Genomic DNA, 21919 nt, shown 5'->3' with positions numbered 1-21919 from the left:
AGAGGTTGGGAAGGCTGGAGAATGAGAGGCAGATTAGAGGACATCACTTAACTCCCCGGGGGGGCGGGTTCTGCCCCAAGCTGGGTCATAGAGCAATGGCTGTTGGGCAATTTTACATTTTAACGGCAAACTATTTTGTTTTGTCATTTTTTGTTCTGTGTTTGAGAAAAGGAAGGAATGAGACAGTGTCATATAAGTATCCGATGTGTTTGTGACTCAAATTGTTAGGGTTTCAGCTGTATCCAGGCCAATTCCAGAACAAAGAACAGACTTTGCATCCAGAGTCCATAAAGCCGATGATTATTGTCATGATTGGTATTGATTTGTATTATGCACTGGGCACCATCTATGTGCGCAGCACTGTTCAGAATATCTCAGAAACTGTAGTCCCTGAGCTAATGTGTATAAAATGCGTAGCCCTGGCTAAGACAGTTCCGATAGTTAAGTGTGAAGTTCAGCACATGCTCATATCTGTGAGCGGAGGTGCTGATGGCCTTAAAAGTTTTACTGAATTCAGGACTAGAAGACCAGCCAACTTTCTTTCAAGAGGAAGAGCTGCCCAGAGCTCCTGGGCCTGGTCGTTTTCCTTTCCTGCCTGCAGTGGCCCTGAGAGACCTCGGATGTCTCAATTTTTAACTCAACTTTCAAATGAGGAAGTTTCTTGGTGTTTGGTTTTAAATAGGCTCCTGTGAGAACTGCAGCTCAATCACTGTCGTGTTGTGTTTTAAGAGCCTTCTGGAAAGTAACTAGCCCTTAAACAGAAGTAAAAGCAGTGTTGCCAACTCTCATGATTTTTTCATGAGTCTCATGATAATTATTGTTTTCCTTAAAGCCCCAGCTCCTGGAGTCAAGTGGAGATGTGACGATTTCAGCCTTCCTTCTTAAAGAAAAATGAAGTTTCTAGCCCTCGTGGCTGTGGAGAAAGCTTCCAAATGTGACCCCAGTGCACCCTAAAGGCCCGAAAAGCAGAAGGCAAATAAAAAGAACCCCCCATCTATTATTTTTACATAACCTCGTGATTTTTGGTGAGCCTGATTCATGATTTTTGAACATTTGCGGTTGGCAACCCTGTGAAAGTGACTTGAAAGTGTCAGTTTCACTCCTGTCTAAGGCCAGTTTCTCCTCTATTATTTGTAGGGAAGAAACACTCCTAGAGTCCCAGGCAGGTGCTGTATAAACTCATGGGGCATTGCCCTAGTAGGATGTTTCCAAAGTTAAATGATCTGTTCCAACCGTGGTGAACTGCAAAAAAGTTATAGAAAGTCATCTAGATTTTTCTACAATTGTTTCAATTGTTGTATTCAAGAGTTAGTAACAAAGTAAAAATATAAATTAAAATTTTAAACCTAACCAGTGTCCCTTAAGTGACTTGACACAAGATGTGAAAACATGTTAGTATTAGAGCTGAGTGGGTCTACTATTTATTTAATTCTCTTTTTTTTTATATAGGAATTAGATACAGTGCTCCTATCTGCTAATTTCTAAGTTATTATCTGCAAAAAAACCCTAGAGTTTTCAGTTGCCTAAGTAGCCCCTGGAATCATGGTTAAAGTTGACCCCTCCTCCCCCCCCCCAAATCTGAAATGGTGCCCCTGGGCCTTGCCTTTCCTGGTTCCAGGGCTGTAGGTCAGGGTAAAGTAGAAGCAAGAGACGAATAGGGCCCATTGGAGCTGTCATTATTTCAGGGCCTTAGCCTCGCCAGGTACTCCACGTTCTTGTGATCTGTAAACACTTGGACCAAATGACAGGCTCTTTCAAGTAGTGTTACTATTCTTCAAAGGCCATCTTAACTGCCAGGTGCTCCTTGTCCAGGATCTCAGAGTTTCACTCAGCAGGTGTGAGCTTCTTTGAGTAGTAGGCAATGGGATGCAGTATTCACTTGGGTCCATGCCTCTGGGAGAGGACTGCACCACTCACTGTACTAGAGGCATCGGCTTCCACAATGAAAACTTGTGCCATGTCAGGGTGGGCCAATACTGGATCAGCGGTGAAGGCAAGTTTCAATTGCTCAAATATGTGCTGGGCCTCGGGCAACCAATGGAACTTGGCATTTTTTCAGAGTAGGGCAGTGAGGGGCTCACAAATTGCAGGGGGCTGCCCAGTCACTGACAGCCTGGACCTTGTGCAGATCCATCTTGATGCCTTCTATGGACAGGATGAAACCCAGGAATTCTGTTAAAGTATAATCAAATGCTCACTTCTCTAGTTTAGTGTACAGACCGTGTTCTCGTAGTCTCTCCAGGACTGTGCGGCCATAAGTGGTGTGTTGGTCCAGGTCATCCAAGAACATCAATATGTCAGCTAAGTACACTACCGCAAAGTGGTCCAGTAGTTCTCATAGCACATCATTAATGAAATGCTGGAATGTTGCTGGAGCATTAGTCAGTCCTAATGGCATAACTAAATATTTGAAGTGTCTGTAGTGGGTCTGCAAGGTGGTCTTCCATTTGTCACCTTCACAGGTACAGATGAGATTGTAAACTCCATGAAAATCTAGTTTTGGGCAAAAGCGCCCATGTGGTCCAACAACTCAAGGATCAGGGGTAGCAGGTAGCGGTTCTGTATTGTGATCTGATTTAGGGTGTTCGATAATTGACACAGAGGTGGAGGCTTCCATCCTTTTTTTTTTTTTTTTTTTTTTATGGAAAGCACCCGGGTGCTGACTGGTGAAGTCAATTTGCGGATGAACCCCCAGACCAGGCTCTCTCGGAGATATTCTCGCAATGCTGCCAATTTGGGCATGACATTTGTATTTGTCCAAATTGTATCTTTACCCCTGGCTGAAGTTCTCTGGGACAGTCATAGTCCCGATGTGGGGGGTGGTTTTCTGCTTCGTTCTTCTCAAAGATGTCAGTGTAGTCAAAGTGCATGGGGGGAAGTTCTGTAATTCCCCCAGTAGGTGTTTGAATGCAGGCAACTACCCCTACTCCAGCCTTTTTGTCTCTGAGTGAAATGTTCATTGGTCCCTGGCCATGCTGTTGGCAGAATTCTGATGGGAAGGTGAATTTCTGTTCTCTCCAGTGAATGAGGGTGTCATGAAGGATCAGCCAGGAGATGCCAAGAATGAGGGGAGCATGCGGGGAATGGATCACACCGAATTGGGTCATTTCTCTGTGTCCCTGAATAACGGCCTTCCGCGGGACAGTCTCCTTCACAACTGGACCTGAGGACAGTGGGGCCCCTCAATAGTTTTGACTGTGTCAGGCATGGCCTTGCGTAGCAGGGCTATCTGTAGGATCTGAGCTGCAGCTGCATCCATGAAATTCTCCACTGCTTCAGAATCAATAAGGGCCTGTTGGAGGGGAATTTGTCAGGGGTCCCCCAGGCTGTACAGCTGGATAGGCACCTGCAAATGAGAAGCCTGTGATGGGGTTCAGATGCAGCTCAATGAGAACTAGGGTACAGCGAAGTTTCCTTCTCTCAAGTTCCAGTCATATTCCCCCACTGGACCTGGGTCATCTTGTTTCCCCATGCTCTTCAGAGTGGGCAGATGAAAGATGACATGGCCAGTTTCATCACCGTAGAAGCACAGATAGTGCTTTTTTTCAGATGTGAGTTGCTGGCGAGCCAGATTGGCCTGCATGGGTTTGGCAGCTGGTACAGAAGCTGTAGTTCTGGTACGTGGCCAGGGAGGCTGCAGGCCATCCCCTTTCTTCTCCCTTCATTCTAGCCTCGTCGAATGCACCTCCTTTCAGCAGGCCGATTACCAGGGCTGCCTTGACCGGGTCAGAGGACACATCAGAACACATAGATTGGAGGACACATCAGAAATAGAAGATGGCATTGGTTCTTGGACCCCCAGAACTGCCGGCATTTCCTATCAAACCACTGGGGCAATGGTATTGCAGGTCCCTGCTTGGGGTAAGGCACTGCATGCTTGGTTCACAGCAGAGGATTCTCAGCGTTAAACCGCCTCACTTGCTCCTGCAGTCATTGGTTGTCTGAGGTCAGCTGCACAACTTGGGCCTGCAGTGCTTAATTAGCCACCTGATAGAGGAGGGCCCATCTGGGTGAGTCTGGTGCTTCTAAGTTACCAAACTGTTAAATATTGACCCTTTATAAGGGCAATGGACCTGTAATATCTGAACTGTCCAGGAGAGGGCTGGACAGTGCAGAACACAAGTTTTGGGGAAAATTTGGGACTGGGAGTGTGTTGAGGTCACCCTGCAATTAGTAACCCAGGCTGGTGGAAACCAGAGAGTGACTGGAGTGTTGCTAGCAGGCTGCAGCTCTACACAGACACTCAGGGTGTTACCTGCATGCTTGTAGGTGGTTTATAAGCAGCTCAGGTTAGAAGCTACAACAGCAAACCATTATGAGGCACTCAAGGTTGCACAGCCCCTCGGTGGTCTGGATTGCACCCCAGAATGTGATAATAATGCAACCACAAGAACCCTGGCATGGCACAAGAAATTGCACTTCCAGGTAATGCAACAGACTGTGCACAATTCTTACGTTATCTTCCACCAGACATTAGGAGACTTTCACTACACCTTTGTAAATGTCCAACTCTCACTTGTATCCAGCCTGCTAGTAGTTCAAGCTGCGGTAGATGGAAGCATGGTTCCCTTTGACTGATTCATCAATTCATCCAAAAATTACTGCAGTCCCAAGGCAAGTGGAGGCCACAGAAGAGATGCAGAACCAGCAGCAGGCAAGGGAAAAGGTGAGATACACATTACCACTGCCCAAATACGCAGGAAAGCCAGGTCTTTGCTTGGGTGCTTGTTTTCAGCGTTACCAAACTTCTACTGGTCATTCTCTGTAAATAAACCCTTCTCGTGTACATCCAGCCTCTGTGATTCTTACAAGGGGACAAAAGTGCGCTGTGGGAATTGATCCACCCCTCTCTGTTTGACCTGGGTGCACCCTGCTTAGCTTGGAGGGGTGCCACAGGTCGGTGGTGGGAAGGATATGAGCCCAAAGACCTAGGTAAGTGCTCCCAAGTGCCAGGGATGCCTCAGGTGGTTTTGGAGGTCGGGGTCTCCTTTGGAGGAAATTGGTGGTGGTGGGGGGTCAACACCTGCTCCCCTGCTCTAATTCCCTCTCAGGCTTGGCTAGGCATGGGTGGCTACTGGTAGCTTTGAAGTGGCCCTCTGTACCTCTGGTGGGGAAGATGGAGTCCCAGGGGTACCAGACCTTTCCCCCCAAGTGCCATGGATACCTCAAGTTGATTCTGTTTCAGGTGATCCAGAGAACAAATGCTACCTTATGCAGGCACTCCCTTCCTCCTTCATTCTGGCCAGTCTGGCTGGGACCTCTGACCTCACCCTGCCTGTGGAGCCAGGGGCTCAGGATGGAAGCTGAGTTATCCAGGGGTCCAGGCCTGCTTCCCCAGGTGGATCCCTGTGCTCCTGGTCATATGGGTGAGACACAGGTGTCAGCTGTGGTGGGCCGAGGGGAGACGGGGGGAAAGAAAAAAGCAGAAAGAACAATTGCAACAGGAAGAAAGAATTATAAAGAAACACTGCCTATACCTCCTGGGATTCCCAGATGTTCTCCCAACCAAGTACTAGCCAGGCCCACAAGAGTACAGCTTCCAACATCAGACAAGACTGGGCGCATTCAGCCTGTAGGAACCTGCTTCCCTGCCTCCTTGCCAGCTTCCTTGTACTGACACACAAGCCTGCAAAAACCAAAACCAAACTAAACCAAACCAAACCCCACACCCCCTGCCAGGCTGGGAGGGGGGGATTGGCGCCCCCTTCAGTTCTTCGAATTGGCTTCTCTCATTCTCCCCAGGAGAGAATATGAAAAAATACCTCCTCCCACCCCACTGTCCAGCTGGTAATAGCTTATCTGGACAGTGGGGTGGGAGGAGGTATTTTTTCATATTCTCTGTGTATATATAAAGTCTGCTACAGTTTCCACGGCATGCATCCGATGAAGTGAGCTGTAGCTCACGAAAGCTCATGCTCAAATAAATTGGTTAGTCTCTAAGGTGCCACAAGTACTCCTTTTCTTTTTGCGAATACAGACTAACACGGCTGTTACTCTGAAACCTTTGAGTTCTGGGGCTCCCTTGGCTGGTTCATCAGTTTGGACTGGAGCCTCCCCACACCGTCAGGCCAAGTCCCGCCAGCCAACAGGTCAACTGCAGAAAAAGTAGAAAACATTTTCTAAGTCTAACTGGCCATCAGGTCGACCCCATTCTAGTCAACTGGTTGCTGTAACGGCTGGTAATATCACAGCTGTCCACAGGAGGCCACTCGAATTCTGTTTGTCACCTGTTCGAACCACACAGGCAGCTTCGTCCCCCTGCACAGCTCCACTGATGGGGCCAGGTGCCTTCCCATTAACTCCTGTGCAAAAAGTCCATGGAGACTTTGTTGACAGGGTTTTCAGCACCTGGTGAGAACAGAGCTGAGCCCAGGGGCTCAATCCCAGTGTTGTTCCTGACCTATATGAGGGCAAGGCAGATATTTAAAGGTGGGAACCAGCCCTCCGGTGCTCCTTCCAGTCGGTGCCGTTTCCCCCGGCTCGTGGTCTCTGGTGACCCTGCAGCCATCCCAGTGGCCCAGACTTGAGATCAGACAGTGGGTGGCCTTGCCTGGGAGGGCCCTCCGTGCGCTGGTGCTGCTCCCAGGGTGCCAGGGCATGGGTGGGATGGGGGTCCTCTTCCTTTTCTCCTGCCAGACCCCAGGACAACTATACTGTCCTCGGGGAATGGGCACGGGTGCCCCTCGGGGAATGGATTTGGGTGCATGCCTTGGCTCCTACCCCTCGCTCTGTCTGCCCATTCCCTGGAGTGACAGGGAGGGCCCTTCATGGGCCAGCATCTCTCCCAGGGTGCCAGTGTTGAAGCAGATCAGGACCTCGAAGGCATGCATGGGCCCCATGCCAGCTAGCCATGTTGTCTCAAAAAGCCCTTGGGAAACAGGGAGAAGGGGGTCTCCATACTCCATCCTATATTCCACTGTCCTTTGCTGGTGTGACCCAGGGAACTGGAGGAAATGGGGAGAAGGGGGTCTTGATGGCTGTCCCTCTCTTCTGTCATCCTACCCTGCTGTGACCCAGACCAATCATGGGGGAAATGCCATCTCTGTCAGTCCACATGTTGCTCTGCAGACCCTTTTCCTTCCTTCTGGGGAAGCCTGGTGGGGCCTGCCAGGGGTGCCCCCTGTTTTTAAGGTGGGGCCTGTACTCTCCTTCCTAAGCATTGCTACCTGGTTGTTCCTGTCAATAGCATATGGTTGGCTCAAAGATTAAGCCAGGTATGTCTAAATACACACAGCCAGTACCCTGAAACTAGGAATGGCTCATTAAATCAGTTACGGTTCCTTTGGTCACTGTACCCATTACCTGGAGAACTGTGGTAATTCCAGACATGCCAATGAGCTCTGACCACAGGTGATGTGTGCATTTATCAGACCAAAACCAACCCACTCATCTGCTTTCGTGATTCTAGATAACCTTGGGCCACACACACGACCCTGTGCTGAGATGGTGCAACAATGTCTGTCCTATCAACTTTTGATGGTATTTCATGTAGCTAAGATGGTGACCACGGGTAACAGGAAATCAGGGTTCAATTCCAGAGACAGAGCCTGGGAAACAGCTACCGCATCTGAGGAAGGCAGCAGGCATCCACATTACCCACTCTCAAGCTGGGGAGGTAGTTATTGAAAAATAGCAGTACGGGACTCTTTTGAGGCCCTGCGATTGGAATGAGTGCACTTTAAATCCTTTAACAAGACTCCACTGGAGCGTAAGTCTGGTGCCAGCAGCTGTGGTAATTCCAGCTCAAACAGGGTACATTGAAATTGCTGCAATTAAAAAGCTTGTCGTTGGATATTGGCATAGGCATCAAGTTCCTCTCTACCCAGGGGTGCTCGACACCCCCCCCCCCGAAGCCTGCCCCCACTTCACTCCTTCTTCCAAGCTCTCACCCCTGCCTGCCTCTTCCTGCCACCCCTGTGCCCCAGATCCCACCCTCACTCCACCTCTACCCCCATGGCCCCATCTCTTCCCAGCCCTGCTCTGCCCCTTCCCTGCCTCTTCCCTCCCCCGAGAGCACCCCATTCCAGCTCCTCCCCCTCCCTCCCAGAGCCTCCTGCATGCCGCTGAACAGCTGTTCCACAGCATGGAGGAGCTGGGAGGGAGGGGGAGGAGTTGATCAGCAGGGCCGCTAGCGGGCGGCACGGGCAGGGGGAAGCTTGGCTGCTCGTGGGTGCTAAGCCCTGGAGCACCCACAGGGTCAGCATGTATGGATCTTGGGCTCAACCTTGCAGTCTGCAGTGAGGCGAGCTTCTGCTTCTGCCAGCCCCTGCCTCTCAGTGCTCCCTCGATACTCTTACCTGAGTGTCCTGGGGGTCTGAGGCATTTACTTTGAAATAATTACAGTGTTCAGAGCAAGCCAGTAGCCAGAATACCCCAGCTAGGGATAACGGAGCAGGACTTCAGTTCTATTGTGCTAGGTTTTGGATTGGGGCCATAATTAAGGGAGATGGCCAGGGGCAATCATCTTGTGTCAATGGAGGTGAAATGCTTGGACCAGCACAACACAAACCAAAGAGAAAACATTTGCCAAGAATATTTTAATTAATCAAGAACAAAAGTCGGAGGACAAAGATGTTAAAATACCACTGTAGTTTCACCTATAAATGATTCTGAATGGCAATCCAGTGGCATTATTCCAATGACCTACCGGGCAGCTTATGGGAAGCCAGAGTCTTTGGGTTCTGGGGAAAGGATGATTGCAAAGCTGAAACTTAAAGTAAATGATCAAAGGGCACCACGAGGAGTGCAGCCTACAGCCTAATTTGATTCATCACAGGAAACCTCCCCGAATCCAGAGCTGGAAAGGATTGTCAGATTAATAGCTCTTTCTTGTTCCCGCAGGTGCTGGTGGATGGTGGTTGTTAGTTGGTGGAGTGACTTGTCTGGTTAATTCGGATAATGAACGAGACTCTGGCATGCTAACCAGTTCTGCAATCTCTGAGCAGCCAGCTTCCAACTTCTGAGTGGGACAAGTGGGGTTCAGCCACCCAAGGCTGAGCAATATCAGGTCTGGGATACCCTTAGCTGTCCCAGGTTGCATGCGCACTACAGAGGCTAGCCGAGGCTGTGTCTACCCTAGGCTGAAAGGTGTAGGTAACTTACTGAACTCCGTTCATGCTGGGGATTGCAATTATTCCCCATGAATGAGGCATTCCTGGTAGGTGCAGATCATAAGCTAGCGTTACGTCCCTGCTCGCTGGACACACCACTCGTCACTGCTACTGACTGAACGGTTTAGTAAGGTCCTTGGATCGGCCCTGCTGGGCTTGGTCAACGGCCCTGGCGGAGCGCTGAGAAGACGGTCGAACTTGACTATCTAGAGGAAGTAAAAGTCATTGAAATGTTTCCACAGGTGAAGCTGCAGCAGGATGATTCATGGGGCTGCATGTGCCAGCTCAGCCCCCGCCCCCGCCAGCCCCACAGCCGTGATGGAGCTACACTGAAAGCCTTGGACGCCTCTCCATGTGCACGGTGGGGTGCCAGGCACGGGGATGTGCGGGCAGCCCCCTCCATGGTTGTCCTGTCCCCTGCCACATGGCTGGGGGGGAAGAGTGAGGCTATTCAAGGGGGTTTCTTCCAAGCAGGCTGGTCCACCATGGGGTCACCTTAATGCCTTCCTCCATGCATGTATCTGAGCTGCCCCCTGAGTGACACTGTGCTTCTGTCTGTTCCTGTCGCCTGGACCATCCTCCCCAACTGCAGGATGCTTCGGCAAGCGTGAGTGCTTGGACCAGGATGAGACGGGGTTGGCAGGCATCTGACCATGGGTCAGGAACACTCAATGCAGGTAGAAGCCATAATGGTGCATAGGAGTTGGTTGTGAGGTGGCCCTGTCCCATGTCTGCCTCCCAGGCAAGCTGGGAAAAAAGGGAAACCCTGGATCCCTTGGAGATGGTGAGGCGATGGCAGTGGTTCATGAGAGCACCTTCTGGGATAATGCCCCCCCCCCCCCCAGGAACACAGCTCACAGGTGCTGTTATCCACTCCATGTTCCATCCATCATACCCACCTCACTGAAGGTGGACCATGATGGATGGTGGTGGGGGACACCCCAGAGGGATGAGAACTGTTTCCCTCACCCAGATCCCTCTTGCTGTCCATGAGCGTGATGGCCCAGTGAGGTGGTGGTTCAAAGACTTGCATTGTCTGAGGCAGCCTGGGGACACCCATGGGGGATGCCAAGCAGGGACTACCAGAGCCTGCCACATTTAAATTTAGAGTCCAGGATCTCATGAACTACCTATTCCTGATGCCCTGTACCTGTACCAGTGAAGGAGGTGGCTGGGTCCTGTGCAGGAAAGGATTTTCTGGGTAGAGTTTAAAAAGTGAGATGCGAAACACTGGCTGAATCTTCAGAGGGCTGAGTAGATGGAATTCTAAAGCAACAGGATTAACCTGTTACAGGATCTTAAAAGGACCAAGGAACCAGAAGTCCAGCTTGTGAGAGGGTCTGTCTGTGTGGAGATGATCCATGGACAACCATACTTTTGCTCCACTGCGTAGGTGGGGTGTTGCTGTTGATGCTGGTCTGCATACTGCTTATAGTCTGCTCTTGCCTTTTCCAGGTGCTCCTTCACTTCTTCTTGAGCCCAATAAATCTACTGTACTAGGTCTGAGGTGGCTGGGTGTCACAGAGTCCCTGGGCGATGCCCTGGAACTGCTCCCCATGAAGCCAGACAGGACTCTGGGGAAGTCTCCTTTCTGTGAGCAGACTGTCTTCAGGACACACAGCTCACACAGCTTCCACCTTCCTGGGTCTGACCTCGGAGCATTCAGCATCCTCTGCCCTTCCGTGCACTTCCCCCCAGCGAGTCCGCTCAGGCGGGGCTCCTGGGGAAGCCAGAGGGTCCTGCACCCCAACTCCGCAGTCAGACGTGACTCTCAGCCAGCCAGTAAAACAGAAGGTTTATTAGACGACAGGAACATGGTCTAAAACAGAGCTTGCAGGTGCAGAGAACAGGACCCTCAGCTGGGTCCATTTTGGGGGGCAGTGAGCCAGATAACCCCCTCTGCACTTCACTCTATGTCCCCAGCCAGCCTCAAACTGAAACTCCCTCCAGCCCCTCCTCCTCTGGGCTTTGTCCCTGTCCGGGGCCAGGAGGTCACCTGATTCCTTTGTTCTCCAACCCTTTAGCTCCCACCTTGCAGGGGGGAAGGGCCCAGGCCATCAGTTGCCAGGAAACAGGGTGTCGGCCATTCTGTGTCCAGACCCCTGCACGCACCTGCCCTCTAGGGCTCTGCAACGATCATACACCCTTACCCCACCACCTAGATACTTAAGAACTGCATAGGAGAAACTGAGGCACCCCCACATTATTCAGAGGAAACATTAAGAACAGTCCCACTTCGTCACATCTCTCCCCCCTTTGAGATCGAACTGAGCGGGATCACTTTAGCCAGTGACCTGGGGAAGTTCGAAGCCACCAACGTTCCCATGGATGCCCCAGCATCTCTCCCATTCCTTGGTAGGAGTTACACCAGGCCTTTCCAGTTTCACGCCCTCTCTTAGGTTGGGGGTGGTCGATAGCACTCGCAGGCCGCATGTGGGAAGGTTTATGCGGCCCATGCCCTTTGGCCACCCCCAAAACCCTAGGGGGTCAAACTGGGATTGGGTCTTCTCCCCAACAAGCTGGCCAAACACAGCCACTTGGTTATAGGACTGTTTAACTTTCTTAACAGCTTTCGCTTCATCTGAGACCTTCTCAAAGCTATCCACACTGGATCTTTCAACAGGAAAGTCAGCGGATCCATTCACAACAGAAAATTTCTGGCTGTTAGGAACTGAAACTTTCTTGATTAAATCACTTTCACACCCTTCAGTTGCAGTAAACTGCTTGCAAAGACTCCATGAGGATTCCTTTCCCGAGGGCTTTTCTATGCAACAATTCACCCCTCACAGAAATTCTGCTCTTACCCTCTTCACCTAGGGCTTGCTCTAGAGAAACACTTTCCTGAGCAACAACAGACTCTTTCTGGGTCTCCCTTACATCCAGAATTACCTCTGGCCCATCCAGCAGATTCCTACACAATCCCCTTTCAGGCAAACTTACAGACTTCCTAGATAAAAGTTTGGAAGCATTCTCCTTCCCTTTGCCACACACAAGTTCAGGAATCTTTTCTTTCTTGCCACAGGTGTCCACACCCTCAGTAGGTAACACAATCACATCACCTTCATGTTCTCCTTGTGCCCTGGCTAGGATCTCACCCTGATTAGACGGAGTTGCTACACCATTTCCCAACAACACACTAGTAACGGGCAAAATACAAGCACCAGAATTGTCTGGTCTCTGGGATTTTACATAGACGCTAACTGGATGCGATCTAGTTACAGGGCCATTCTCCCGAGCAGACACAAACTTAGGACCCTTCCCTTCCTGGGCTTTAGTTGAACCCAGAACCAACTCTGAGACAACTGCACTATTCTCAACCGTCACAGGCTGAAAGGCCCCTTCTGTCTGCTCCACGGACAAAGAAGAGCCGGACACACTTTCTCCTTTACCAGGCACACAGCTTGGGATCTCCTTCCCCTTGTCCCAGCACACAAGGCTGGTCACAGACAACTGCTTGGAGATCAGGGTAGCTCCCTCCATAGGCAAGTCAATACCCCTGACAGACACATTTCCTTCCCTGTCACACTTCTCCACCAGCTAACAGGTAAGGTCCAGGAACACTCTCCTCGCCTTCCCACCCTGCTGACTAGACAAAGCCATCAGCTCACAAGGCTGCCTAGGCTCATCCAAACTTCCCTTACCAAGCACCTTGCCACTCCCAACAGATCCCCTGCCCTGCCTGTGTCTCCCCCCACTCAGCTCCCACTGTGCTCAGCGCTGCCCTTGCTGTCCTAGTGGGGTTAGGCAGCGAGCTCCCTGCTTTCCTCACTGCATCAGAGCCAGTGTGAGCCCCCTCCCCGGTCTGCAAGGGGGGCGGGGAGCCCCAGGGGTCTGGTTACAGGCAGGCAGGTAGCCTGAACCTAGCCGCTCCTCCCCCCTGCCAGCCAGGTCATCTGCATTTTCACTGACCATTTCGCTCTCCACTGATGGGTTCCCTGGATTCAAATTCAAACCCTCGGCAGTTACAGGAGCAGGGCCTGGATCCTGTCCCAAAGAGACACAGTCACCCCACAACGGGGTCTCGCAGCTGGTATCCTGGAGCACCCCAACGGCCAGCCAGCCCGACCCCTCCTGTGTCTGCACAGGGATCTGGGCCATAGGCAGGGCGAGGGGCTTCGTCCCTGGGACCCTCACCCAGCTCACACAGCCCCTCAGCCTCTGAGGCTGCACCACCCAGGGCCTGACAACAGTTCTCTCTGTCCTGAGAACAGTTCTCTCTGTCTCTCTCGCCACCCCAGGAATGTCTCCCCATTGACCATCACCTTCCACTCCCACTGGGGGTCCGAGGGGCCTGGCCCCAGGAAACTCCACACAGACATATAGGTTGGGGTCAGGAGTGGGAGCCTGTCCACCTCCCCACCCATCTGGCTGACGGAGTCTATGGCCTTGGGACTCAGCAAGGGAGCTAGACACCGGGGCTTTTCCGCAGGGTCCCCCTGGTTCAAATCTCCAGCCTGCTCAAAGGCAGTGAGGTGACATCCACACACCCCCCTCCTTAACCTGGGGCAGCAATTTAGTCTCGAGGTTCCCTGTGGAACTGGCACCCCAGGGTCTATCCCCACTCACCCCAGGGAGGTCCCCTAGGCCTCTCCACCCCACCACCGCCAGTTCATGCCGCTTCTGCTTCTGCAGCTCTTTCTCGGGCTCTTGCTGTCTCTCACAGTCCTCTTGCTCTCTCGGACTCAGCTCCAATCCCGTCCATCTCCGATCCCCCGATGGGGAACCCGATCCTGAAAACCCCCGTCTGGTCAGGAGCAGGAGTCTTGGGGATGCCTGGCTACTACTCCAGCTGCTCCCAGATCCTGCTATAGCCCCATTTGGGGTCAGGAATCTGTTCCTTAGAGCGGTCATCCTCCTCCAGCTGCACGATTAACTGTGCTTTGGTGAACTTTCCAATGCTCAACCCTCTCTTTCTGCACAGGGACAGGTTTCAGAGTAACAGCCGTGTTAGTCTGTATTCGCAAAAAGAAAAGGAGGACTTGTGGCACCTTAGAGACTAACCAATTTATTTGAGCATAAGCTTTCGTGAGCTACAGCTCACTTCACTGGATGCATGCCGTGGAAACTGCAGCAGACTTTATATACACACAGAGAATATGAAACAATACCTCCTCCCACCCCACTGTCCTGCTGGTAATAGCTTATCTAAAGTGATCATCAGGTTGGGCCATTTCCAGCACTGGAAATGTGTTGTGTTGTGCTGGAAATGGCCCAACCTGATGATCACTTTAGATAAGCTATTACCAGCAGGACAGTGGGGTGGGAGGAGGTATTGTTTCATATTCTCTGTGTGTATATAAAGTCTGCTGCAGTTTCCACGGTATGCATCCGATGAAGTGAGCTGTAGCTCACGGAAGCTCATGCTCAAATAAATTGGTTAGTCTCTAAGGTGCCACAAGTACTCCTTTTCTTTCTGCACAGGGTTACAGTGTCCTTCTTAAGGAGACGGTGACAGGCCATCACTCCGCTCTTCCCAAGTTGTTGTGGACTTACAGGCCTGTGTGCTCTTAGCTCCCCACGGTTTCCAGGGAGAACCCCTAGTGTACCAGCCCTTCTCGAGGTCACCACCTCTTTGCCAGGGTCGAGCTGCAGACTCCTCCACCCCTGGGACCGCTCGCTGCAATCCCCCGGGGGACCCTGTTACTGCAAAAGTCCTTCTCTTCCCAGGGCCAAGCCAGAGGCTCCTCTGCCCCTGAGACTGCTCACCACAGTCCACAGGGGGACCCCATCCTTCTCACTGGTCACACACTCCCAGGGGTTAACCGCCCCCTGAAACAGTCTCTTTTTGAATCTTCAGCACGCCTGGTCCTCGTCAATCCCCCTTTGTTTTACTGCTCCCCAGACACTTACTGCAGGAAGTGCCATCCACGGGGTGCAGTAGATCCCACCGCTGTCACCAGTTGTCACGGAGTCCCTGGGCGATGCTCTGGAACTGCTCCCCATGAAGCCAGGCAGGACTCTGGGGAAGTCTCCTTTCTGTGAGCAGCCTGTCTCCAGGGCACACAGCTCACACAGCTTCCACCTTCCTGGGTCGGACCTCAGAGCATTCAGCATCCTCTGCCCCTCCGTGCGCTTCCCATAACGAGTCCGCTCAGGTGGGCTCCTGGGGAAGCCAGAGGGTCCTGCACCCCAACTCCGCAGTCAGACGTGACTCTCAGCCAGCCAGTAAAACAGAAGGTTTATTAGACAACAGGAACATGGTCTAAAACAGAGCTTGCAGGTGCAGAGAACAGGACCCTCAGCTGGGTCCATTTTGGGGGGCAGTGAGCCAGGCAACCCCGTCTGCACTTCACTCCATGTCTCCAGCCAGCCTGAAACTGAAACTCTTTCCAGCCCCTTCTCCTCTGGGCTTTCCCCTTTCCCCGGCCAGGAGGTCACCTGATTCCTTTGTTCTCCAACTCTTTAGCTCTCACCTTGCAGGGGGGAAGGGCCAGGCCATCAGTTGCCAGGAAACAGGGTGTCGGCCATTCTCTGTGTCCAGACCCCTGCACGCACCTGCCCTCTAGGGCTCTGCAACAATCATACACCCTTATCTCACCACCTAGATACTTAAGAACTGCATAGGGGAAACTGAGGCACCCCCCCACTATTCAGAGGAAACATTAAGAACAGACCCACTTCGTCACACCGGGTTGGGAGACAATGCAGATAGTTGCAGGTGGAATCTGGGGTGGTCCCCATAATTGGAAAAAAGGGACTTTGACCCATAGATGTATGGTCTGCATTGTTGCAGGCAAATTCTGCATAAAGGAAAAGTGAGGACTCCCAGCAGCACAGGGCCTCCCGCCAACACCAGGCATGAGCTGAGACCCCCAATCAGAGATTATGTGCTCCAGAAGGCCACGGAGGCAGACTACATGGCTGGGACATCTCTTTAGTGGAGCCTTTTACCCAGGGGTGAAAGTAACTTAAAGGACTTACCAGCACACTGGAGTCCTGAGCAGGGGGCGTGGCCTCAACCGGAAGAGGCGGGGCCTTTAAATACTCGGGCCCTTTAAATCAAGATTTAAAGGCCCCAGGGCTCCGGCTGTGGCTGGGAGCCCCAGGGCCTTTAAATCACCCCCGGCGCTACCAGGAGCCCCGGGGTGATTTAAAGGGCCCCAGGCTCCGGCTGCCACTACCGCAGCGGAGCTCCGGGCCCTTTAAATCACCACCGGAGCCCTGCCACCACTACCCCGGGGCTCCAGCAGCAGGGTTCGGGGGGCTGCGGCTGCAGCGGGGAGCCCCGGGGGCTGCGGCCGCTGTGGGGAGCCCCGGGGGCGCTTAAAGCCCCCCCCCGCCCCCAATCCCCACTGCCAGAGCCCCAGGGTAGCGGTGGCAGGGCTCCAGCCAAGCTTTAAAGGGCCCAGGGCTCCCCGCAGTGGTCGGGGAAGCCGGTCCGGTCTGGCACAGCGTACTGGCTCTTGCTGGTATGCTGTACTGGACTGAACCGGCTTACTTTCACCTCTGCTTTTACCTCCAGTTAAATGATTCCCAGTTAACTTGAAGCCAGTTAACTGTCAAGGCCAGTCTGGATGCTGCCCAAACATTTGTTCCAAGCTACAAACATGTAGCTTGCTCATAGGTGCCAACTCCATGGGTGCTCCGGGGCTGGAGCACCCAGGGGAAAAATTGGTGGGTGCTCTGCACCCACCAGCAGCTCCCTTCCCCCCCTGTCACTGCTCACCTCTGCGTCCGCCTCTTCCCCTGAGTGCACCGCGTGCCCGCTTTTTCCCCCTAGCTCCCAGCGCTTGCAGCGCGAAACACCTGTTTTGCGCGGCAAGCGCTGGGAGGGAGGGGAGAGGAGGGGAAATGTGGTGCACTCGGGGAAGAGGTGGGGCTGGGGCGCAGATTTGGGGAAGGGGTCCAATAGGGGCAGGGAGGGGGCAGAGTTGGGGTAGGGACTTTGGGGAAGGGGTTGGAATGGGGGCAGGGCAGGGACGGGGAAAGGGTGGAGTCAGGGCAGGGCCAGGGGGGCGCGAGCTCCCACCAGCGCTGGGGAAAGTTGGCACCTATGCTTGTGCTGGATGGATCCCCACAGTGAACCACAAACGTTCCTTAGTTGGAAGAAATATCTGGGGTGTGCGCACAGACTTGCCTTCACCAATGTGCAAACTGCTTTGAGTTAATTGGGAATCAATTAAATCTGTTAAAATCTCAAGCGTCCATAAGGACATCCCAGCCCTGCCCTGCCCTGCCCTGCTTTCACTTGGGGCATGTCTAGACTACAAACTTATGTCGGTCCACGTGCAGCCACCACAGTAATTACTGGTTTTTCATGTCTACACTACCCTCCTGTCAGTGGTGTGTGCCCTCACCAGGAGCTTCCACTGACTGAAGAGGGGCAGTGGGTGGGGGCTGAGAGTCTGAGCCTCCTGGGAGCCCAGCTACAGCCAGGACTCTCAGCTCCCCAGCTCCCTGCTGGGAGCTCAGCTATCGCCAGGGCTCTCAGCTCCGCACAGAGCTCCCCCTCCAGGAGCTGGGCTGCTGCCCCCCATGGAGCTTGGCTCCCTGCTCCTCACAGGGCTCCCAAATCCATGCTGTGAGTCCGGCTGCTGCCCGCTTGGAGCGTGGAGCCTGGGGGCAGCCAGGCTCCTAGCAGGGAGTGGGGAGCCCGGGTGGCAGCCTAGCTTGGAGCCAGGAGCCTAGGGGCAGCAGGGCTCCCAGCAGAGAGCCTGGGCAACAGCCCAGCTCAGAGCAGGGATCCCTGGCTGGGAGAAGGGAGCCAGAAACCCAAGGGACAGCCGATTTCTGTCTGGAACACCCCACCCCCCCGCCTGCCCCAGGGTGACAGCCTAAGTTGTGAGTGCGGTGCAAGGTTCACAGCAGGGAGCCAACCAGCCTTTCTTGTCAAGTGACAAGAATGACAGCCAACAGCGGATGTAAGTGACGGCAGCGTCTGCTCGGACACTGCGTCACCCTGACTACGCCGACGTAAGTCCACGCCTCTCCTGCAGAAACAGTTATTATGTTGGTGTAGCAGGGAACTTGCATGGGCGGGAGCAAGGCTGGAATGTGGACACAGACATAATTAGGTCGATGTAAGCTGCCTTACGTCGACCGAACTTTGTACCGTAGACCAGACTTTAGCCCTGCTTTGTTCCCTCCTCCCCACCTGCTCTTCCATGTGTAACTTACATCCACTATACACCTGGCTTCTGAACTTGGCCCGGGGCTCTATATAAGAGCGGACTCAGGAATTATTTGCCATGTAACCTATTAGTCCTCTGTTTGTGCGTCTCAACCTCCACCAGCTGGGACCTGCCTCCCCGTTTGCATTACGGAGTAACAGGGAGGTTGTGACCCCATGACGCCTGTGTGAGACTCCGCTGGGGGTCACAACCCAGGGAGAGATCACCGAGGTAATAAACACTGGCCGCCGAATCATGCTAAATGGTCATTCCAGGGTGGCCCAATGGTCTGGGTGGCAGCTTATCATGTAAGAGACATGAGTGGAATTCCCTGCTTTGCCACAGACTCCTGGTGTGACCTTGGGTCAGTGCTTTAGTCTCCCTGTGCTGTAGTTCCCCGTTGCCCTGCCCGGTGAGGGGAGGGGTGGATACTTTACAGATTGACAGGTTTCAGAGTAGCAGCCGTGTTAGTCTGTATTCGCAAAAAGAAAAGGACTTGTGGCACCTTAGAGACTAACATTTATTTGAGCATAAGCTTTTGTGAGCTACAGCTCACTTCCTCGGCTGCATACTGATTGACAGGTGCTCTGATTCTCCAGCCGCGGAGGCTGTCTCGCACTTCAGCTAGATTCAGACAAGGCCATTTCAGCTCCAGCCACGCTCCCGAACCATTTATTGCTATGCAATTCTTTGGCAACGGGCTGCATCTTACTCTTTATGTTCAATAACAACTTGGGAAATTCCCCCGCCCAGCCCCATCCCTTGTTGAATCTGCTTCTCCATGAGCAACGTGAGTGGCAGTGTGGCGCCCTGATGAGCCTGGAGTTGTGGGAAACAAGTCCCTGGATTTGGGAGAGAGACGAGACATCAAGGCGTCAAGTTTCACTCCTGACTAGTGTGGGGTGACCCACCCTTTGGGGGCCCGATGGAGATGCCTTAAAGAGATCAGGGTGTGGTCAGCCCTTTCTGAACATCTGGTCCTTCAAAGGGGCTTCAATTGGGCACCTAAAAGTTGAGGTGTCTTGTTAACATGCAGGCCCTGGACTCTCCACGTGAGCCACAGCACCTGCTACCAGTCTGTACCACGGCTGTCATCTCACTTCCCGGCCACCACACCTGGACAGACGGCCCCTCTACACTAAAGCCAACGACCATATGGAGGGAGGCAGCTGCAACTTCGGTTCAAACCCAATTCCTGTTTGTGCGGGTCAAATGCTCCCTCCAGGTCTGTGAGACATGCTCAGCCCTCGGGCCATCTGAGGAGTCAGCGCTTTCCAGGGAACCAGTTACAGGGCAGCCAACAGCACGGAACGGTAGTCGTGGTTCAGCAGTGGTGATCTGCCATTTGCCACCTTCACGAGCCAGGCTAACCCCGGGGACCAATGTTCCCATCAGACGCAAAGCTTCTATGGCCAACTCCCTGTATGCTGCTCCCTCTTGTCGTGCATCAGTGTTGCAAACCCTCTCTCTTTCCTCTCTGGCTTGACTTAGCAGGCAAACTTTGACATCATTCTCCACCAGCGGTGCCTGCAACGAAAGCCGCAGTATAGGGAGGACTTGGGCATTTCTATGACGGTGTCCTCTAGCCATGCTCAAGGTGGAGTTAGACAGCACAGAGCGCAAAGCGCCCCGTGCCATTTACACGGCAGCTTCCACTGTTGCTCCAGTTGGTGGAGAATTACAGCTACAAAGTTGGCTGGAGCAGACACAGCCCAGTCCTCCCGCATCTACAGATTTCCCTTTGAAAAGCACTTCAGCTTCTGGACGCAAAACAGCTCTGTGTGATGGGGGAGGGTCAGGACAGCCCTTGCTGCTTAGCCTGCCCGGAAACCATTCAGCCCCAGCACATGGCCTGGGCAGCATGAGAGACGTGGCCAACGAGTCTCCCAGCAGGCGGGAGGGAGGACACATGACATCCAAGGAGTTCCCTGATCCCATGAATCATGAGACTTTAAATTCGACACATTTAGAGTTGGGTTCGCTTGCTCTTTATTGCATTTATTGGCATTGGAGCCTGTAGGGGACACATTTACAAGCTCAGCTGTGACCAGGAGAGCTAGAGACCAGCTTTTTTGGTTAATGCAAGCTGACAAGGTGCATTTATATGGTGATTCCAGGGCTTGGGGCTTTAAAGAAAACATGTCGTAAGATATGTGACCAAACCACACGAGTTGGCAGCACTGAAAACAGGAGCAGAGAACGTCTTCTAAAAGGGCAGGGAGACACGGGTCAAAGGGAGATACATGTCTCCGGGTGCCCTAGACCTAGGCTGGAGCCAGCAAAAGAACAGACAAGGCAGCCCAAGGGCCTGGTCATGAGCTCTAAGGTGCTGGGTGACAATGGTGGCAGGCATTTTAGAACTAGGATTAGATCAGTGGGCACGTATTGCAGGTGCACGGCTCCATCATCCATCAGCTCGCTCAGGAGAGGAACCGCAACACAGCAAGCTCTAGGCAGAGTCTGAGGGCAGATTGCTGTTGGCACTCTCAGCTCCTCTGGCTCCGCAGGCCTGGCCCTGCATTCACATGCACCAGCGCTGGGGTGGGATGGAAAGTGTCCCTGTAGGTGGCTCCCTCGTACACGGGGTCCAAAGCCCCTTGTCCCACTCGCTCCGTGGCCCGATGCTCCTTTCCTCTTTGGTCCCCGGGTGAGGCCAGGCCGAGCGGGGATGTTCCAGCTACAGCAGCTTTGTGTTATTCAGGGGTTGGAACGTCCCTGCCGCAAAGCTGCCAACCCAGTCACAGCAGTCTCCAGGGAGCACCCTCCAGCGGCTCTTCTCTGCAGGGGCTGCGGTGTACCAGCTGTGCGTCCTGACTCAGGCATGCGTTGAGGCCAACACGCCCCAGGCCAGGTTACATAGTGAATCACGCGCTCTCTCTCTCTCTCTGACAACCCTTGTGAGAAAATCCCTTGCTGAGGCAGGCGTGAATGAGCCGCAAGTCTCCATTGCTGCTGCAGAGCTGGCCCTCGGGTCTCTATTCTGGTGGGGAGCAACACATAGCCGCACCCTCAGAGCGACACAAATGCAGCCTGTTCATGGCAGGAGAAGCCACCACCTTCCCCGGATTCCCCGTGCCAGAAAGATTTCCTGAGCTTATCCCCCGGCTCTGGTAGAGAAAATCCACTCCTCTGCACTCCCCTTCCTCTGTCTTTGCTCTCATTCTTCCCTGGGAGAGCAAGGCAAAGCTCCCACTGCTGGGCACCTTGGAAGATGCTTCGTAGGGTGCTGGCTTCCGCTGGGCCCTGGGGAGATGGCAGGCACAACGCAACACAGAAGCTGGGATTGTGGGGCACAAGCAGACAGGCAGCGTGACAACAGAGATCACATGCCGAGGCAGCGCAGAGGGCACGGAGAGAGGGAGGAAATGGCCACGGTCCCTTCCTGATCATAGGCAGAATCCTATTTACCTGAGGCAGGAGAGAGCCGAGGCGTCCGTCACTAACGCAGCCAACAGGTCGGCTGAGTGGCCCTCCATCCAGCCACCCAGAATGCCTGAGCTAGTCCCATTTTCCACACGTCTGTGTGCCCAGCTCACGGGACAGGGAACATGCTGGATGGGCAGCTGTCACAGCATGCAAAGGGCCCTCTGTACCCTGCAGATCTGCTCTCCCGGTGCATTCACAGCCTCTCTGCTGATCTGCACTGCCCATGGCCAGGGGTGCCAGAACAGGGGCGCCAGGGGCCATGGCCCCCCGTCT

General features: G+C 53.3%; 1 protein-coding gene across 2 annotated transcripts in view; it reads right to left on the bottom strand.

The window, feature by feature from the left end:
* Nucleotides 1-20197: 20197 nt before the first annotated feature.
* Nucleotides 20198-21919, bottom strand: part of IL34 (interleukin 34) — a 38844-nt gene continuing 37122 nt past the window's right edge. The window contains exon 7 of one of the 2 annotated variants that reach the window (XM_084644283.1): nucleotides 20198-21628. In XM_084644283.1, coding sequence (XP_084500409.1) covers nucleotides 21621-21628 — 8 coding nt within the window. In that variant the 3' untranslated portion in view covers nucleotides 20198-21620. The remainder of the gene's footprint in view (nucleotides 21629-21919) is intronic. The other variant, XM_084644282.1, reaches the window with a different exon arrangement.

The sequence above is a fragment of the Lepidochelys olivacea genome (assembly GCF_965140295.1).
Source record: "Lepidochelys olivacea isolate rLepOli2 genome assembly, chromosome: 12".
Taxonomy (NCBI): Eukaryota; Metazoa; Chordata; order Testudines; family Cheloniidae; genus Lepidochelys; species Lepidochelys olivacea.
This window is presented reverse-complemented; position numbering and strand designations above follow the sequence as displayed.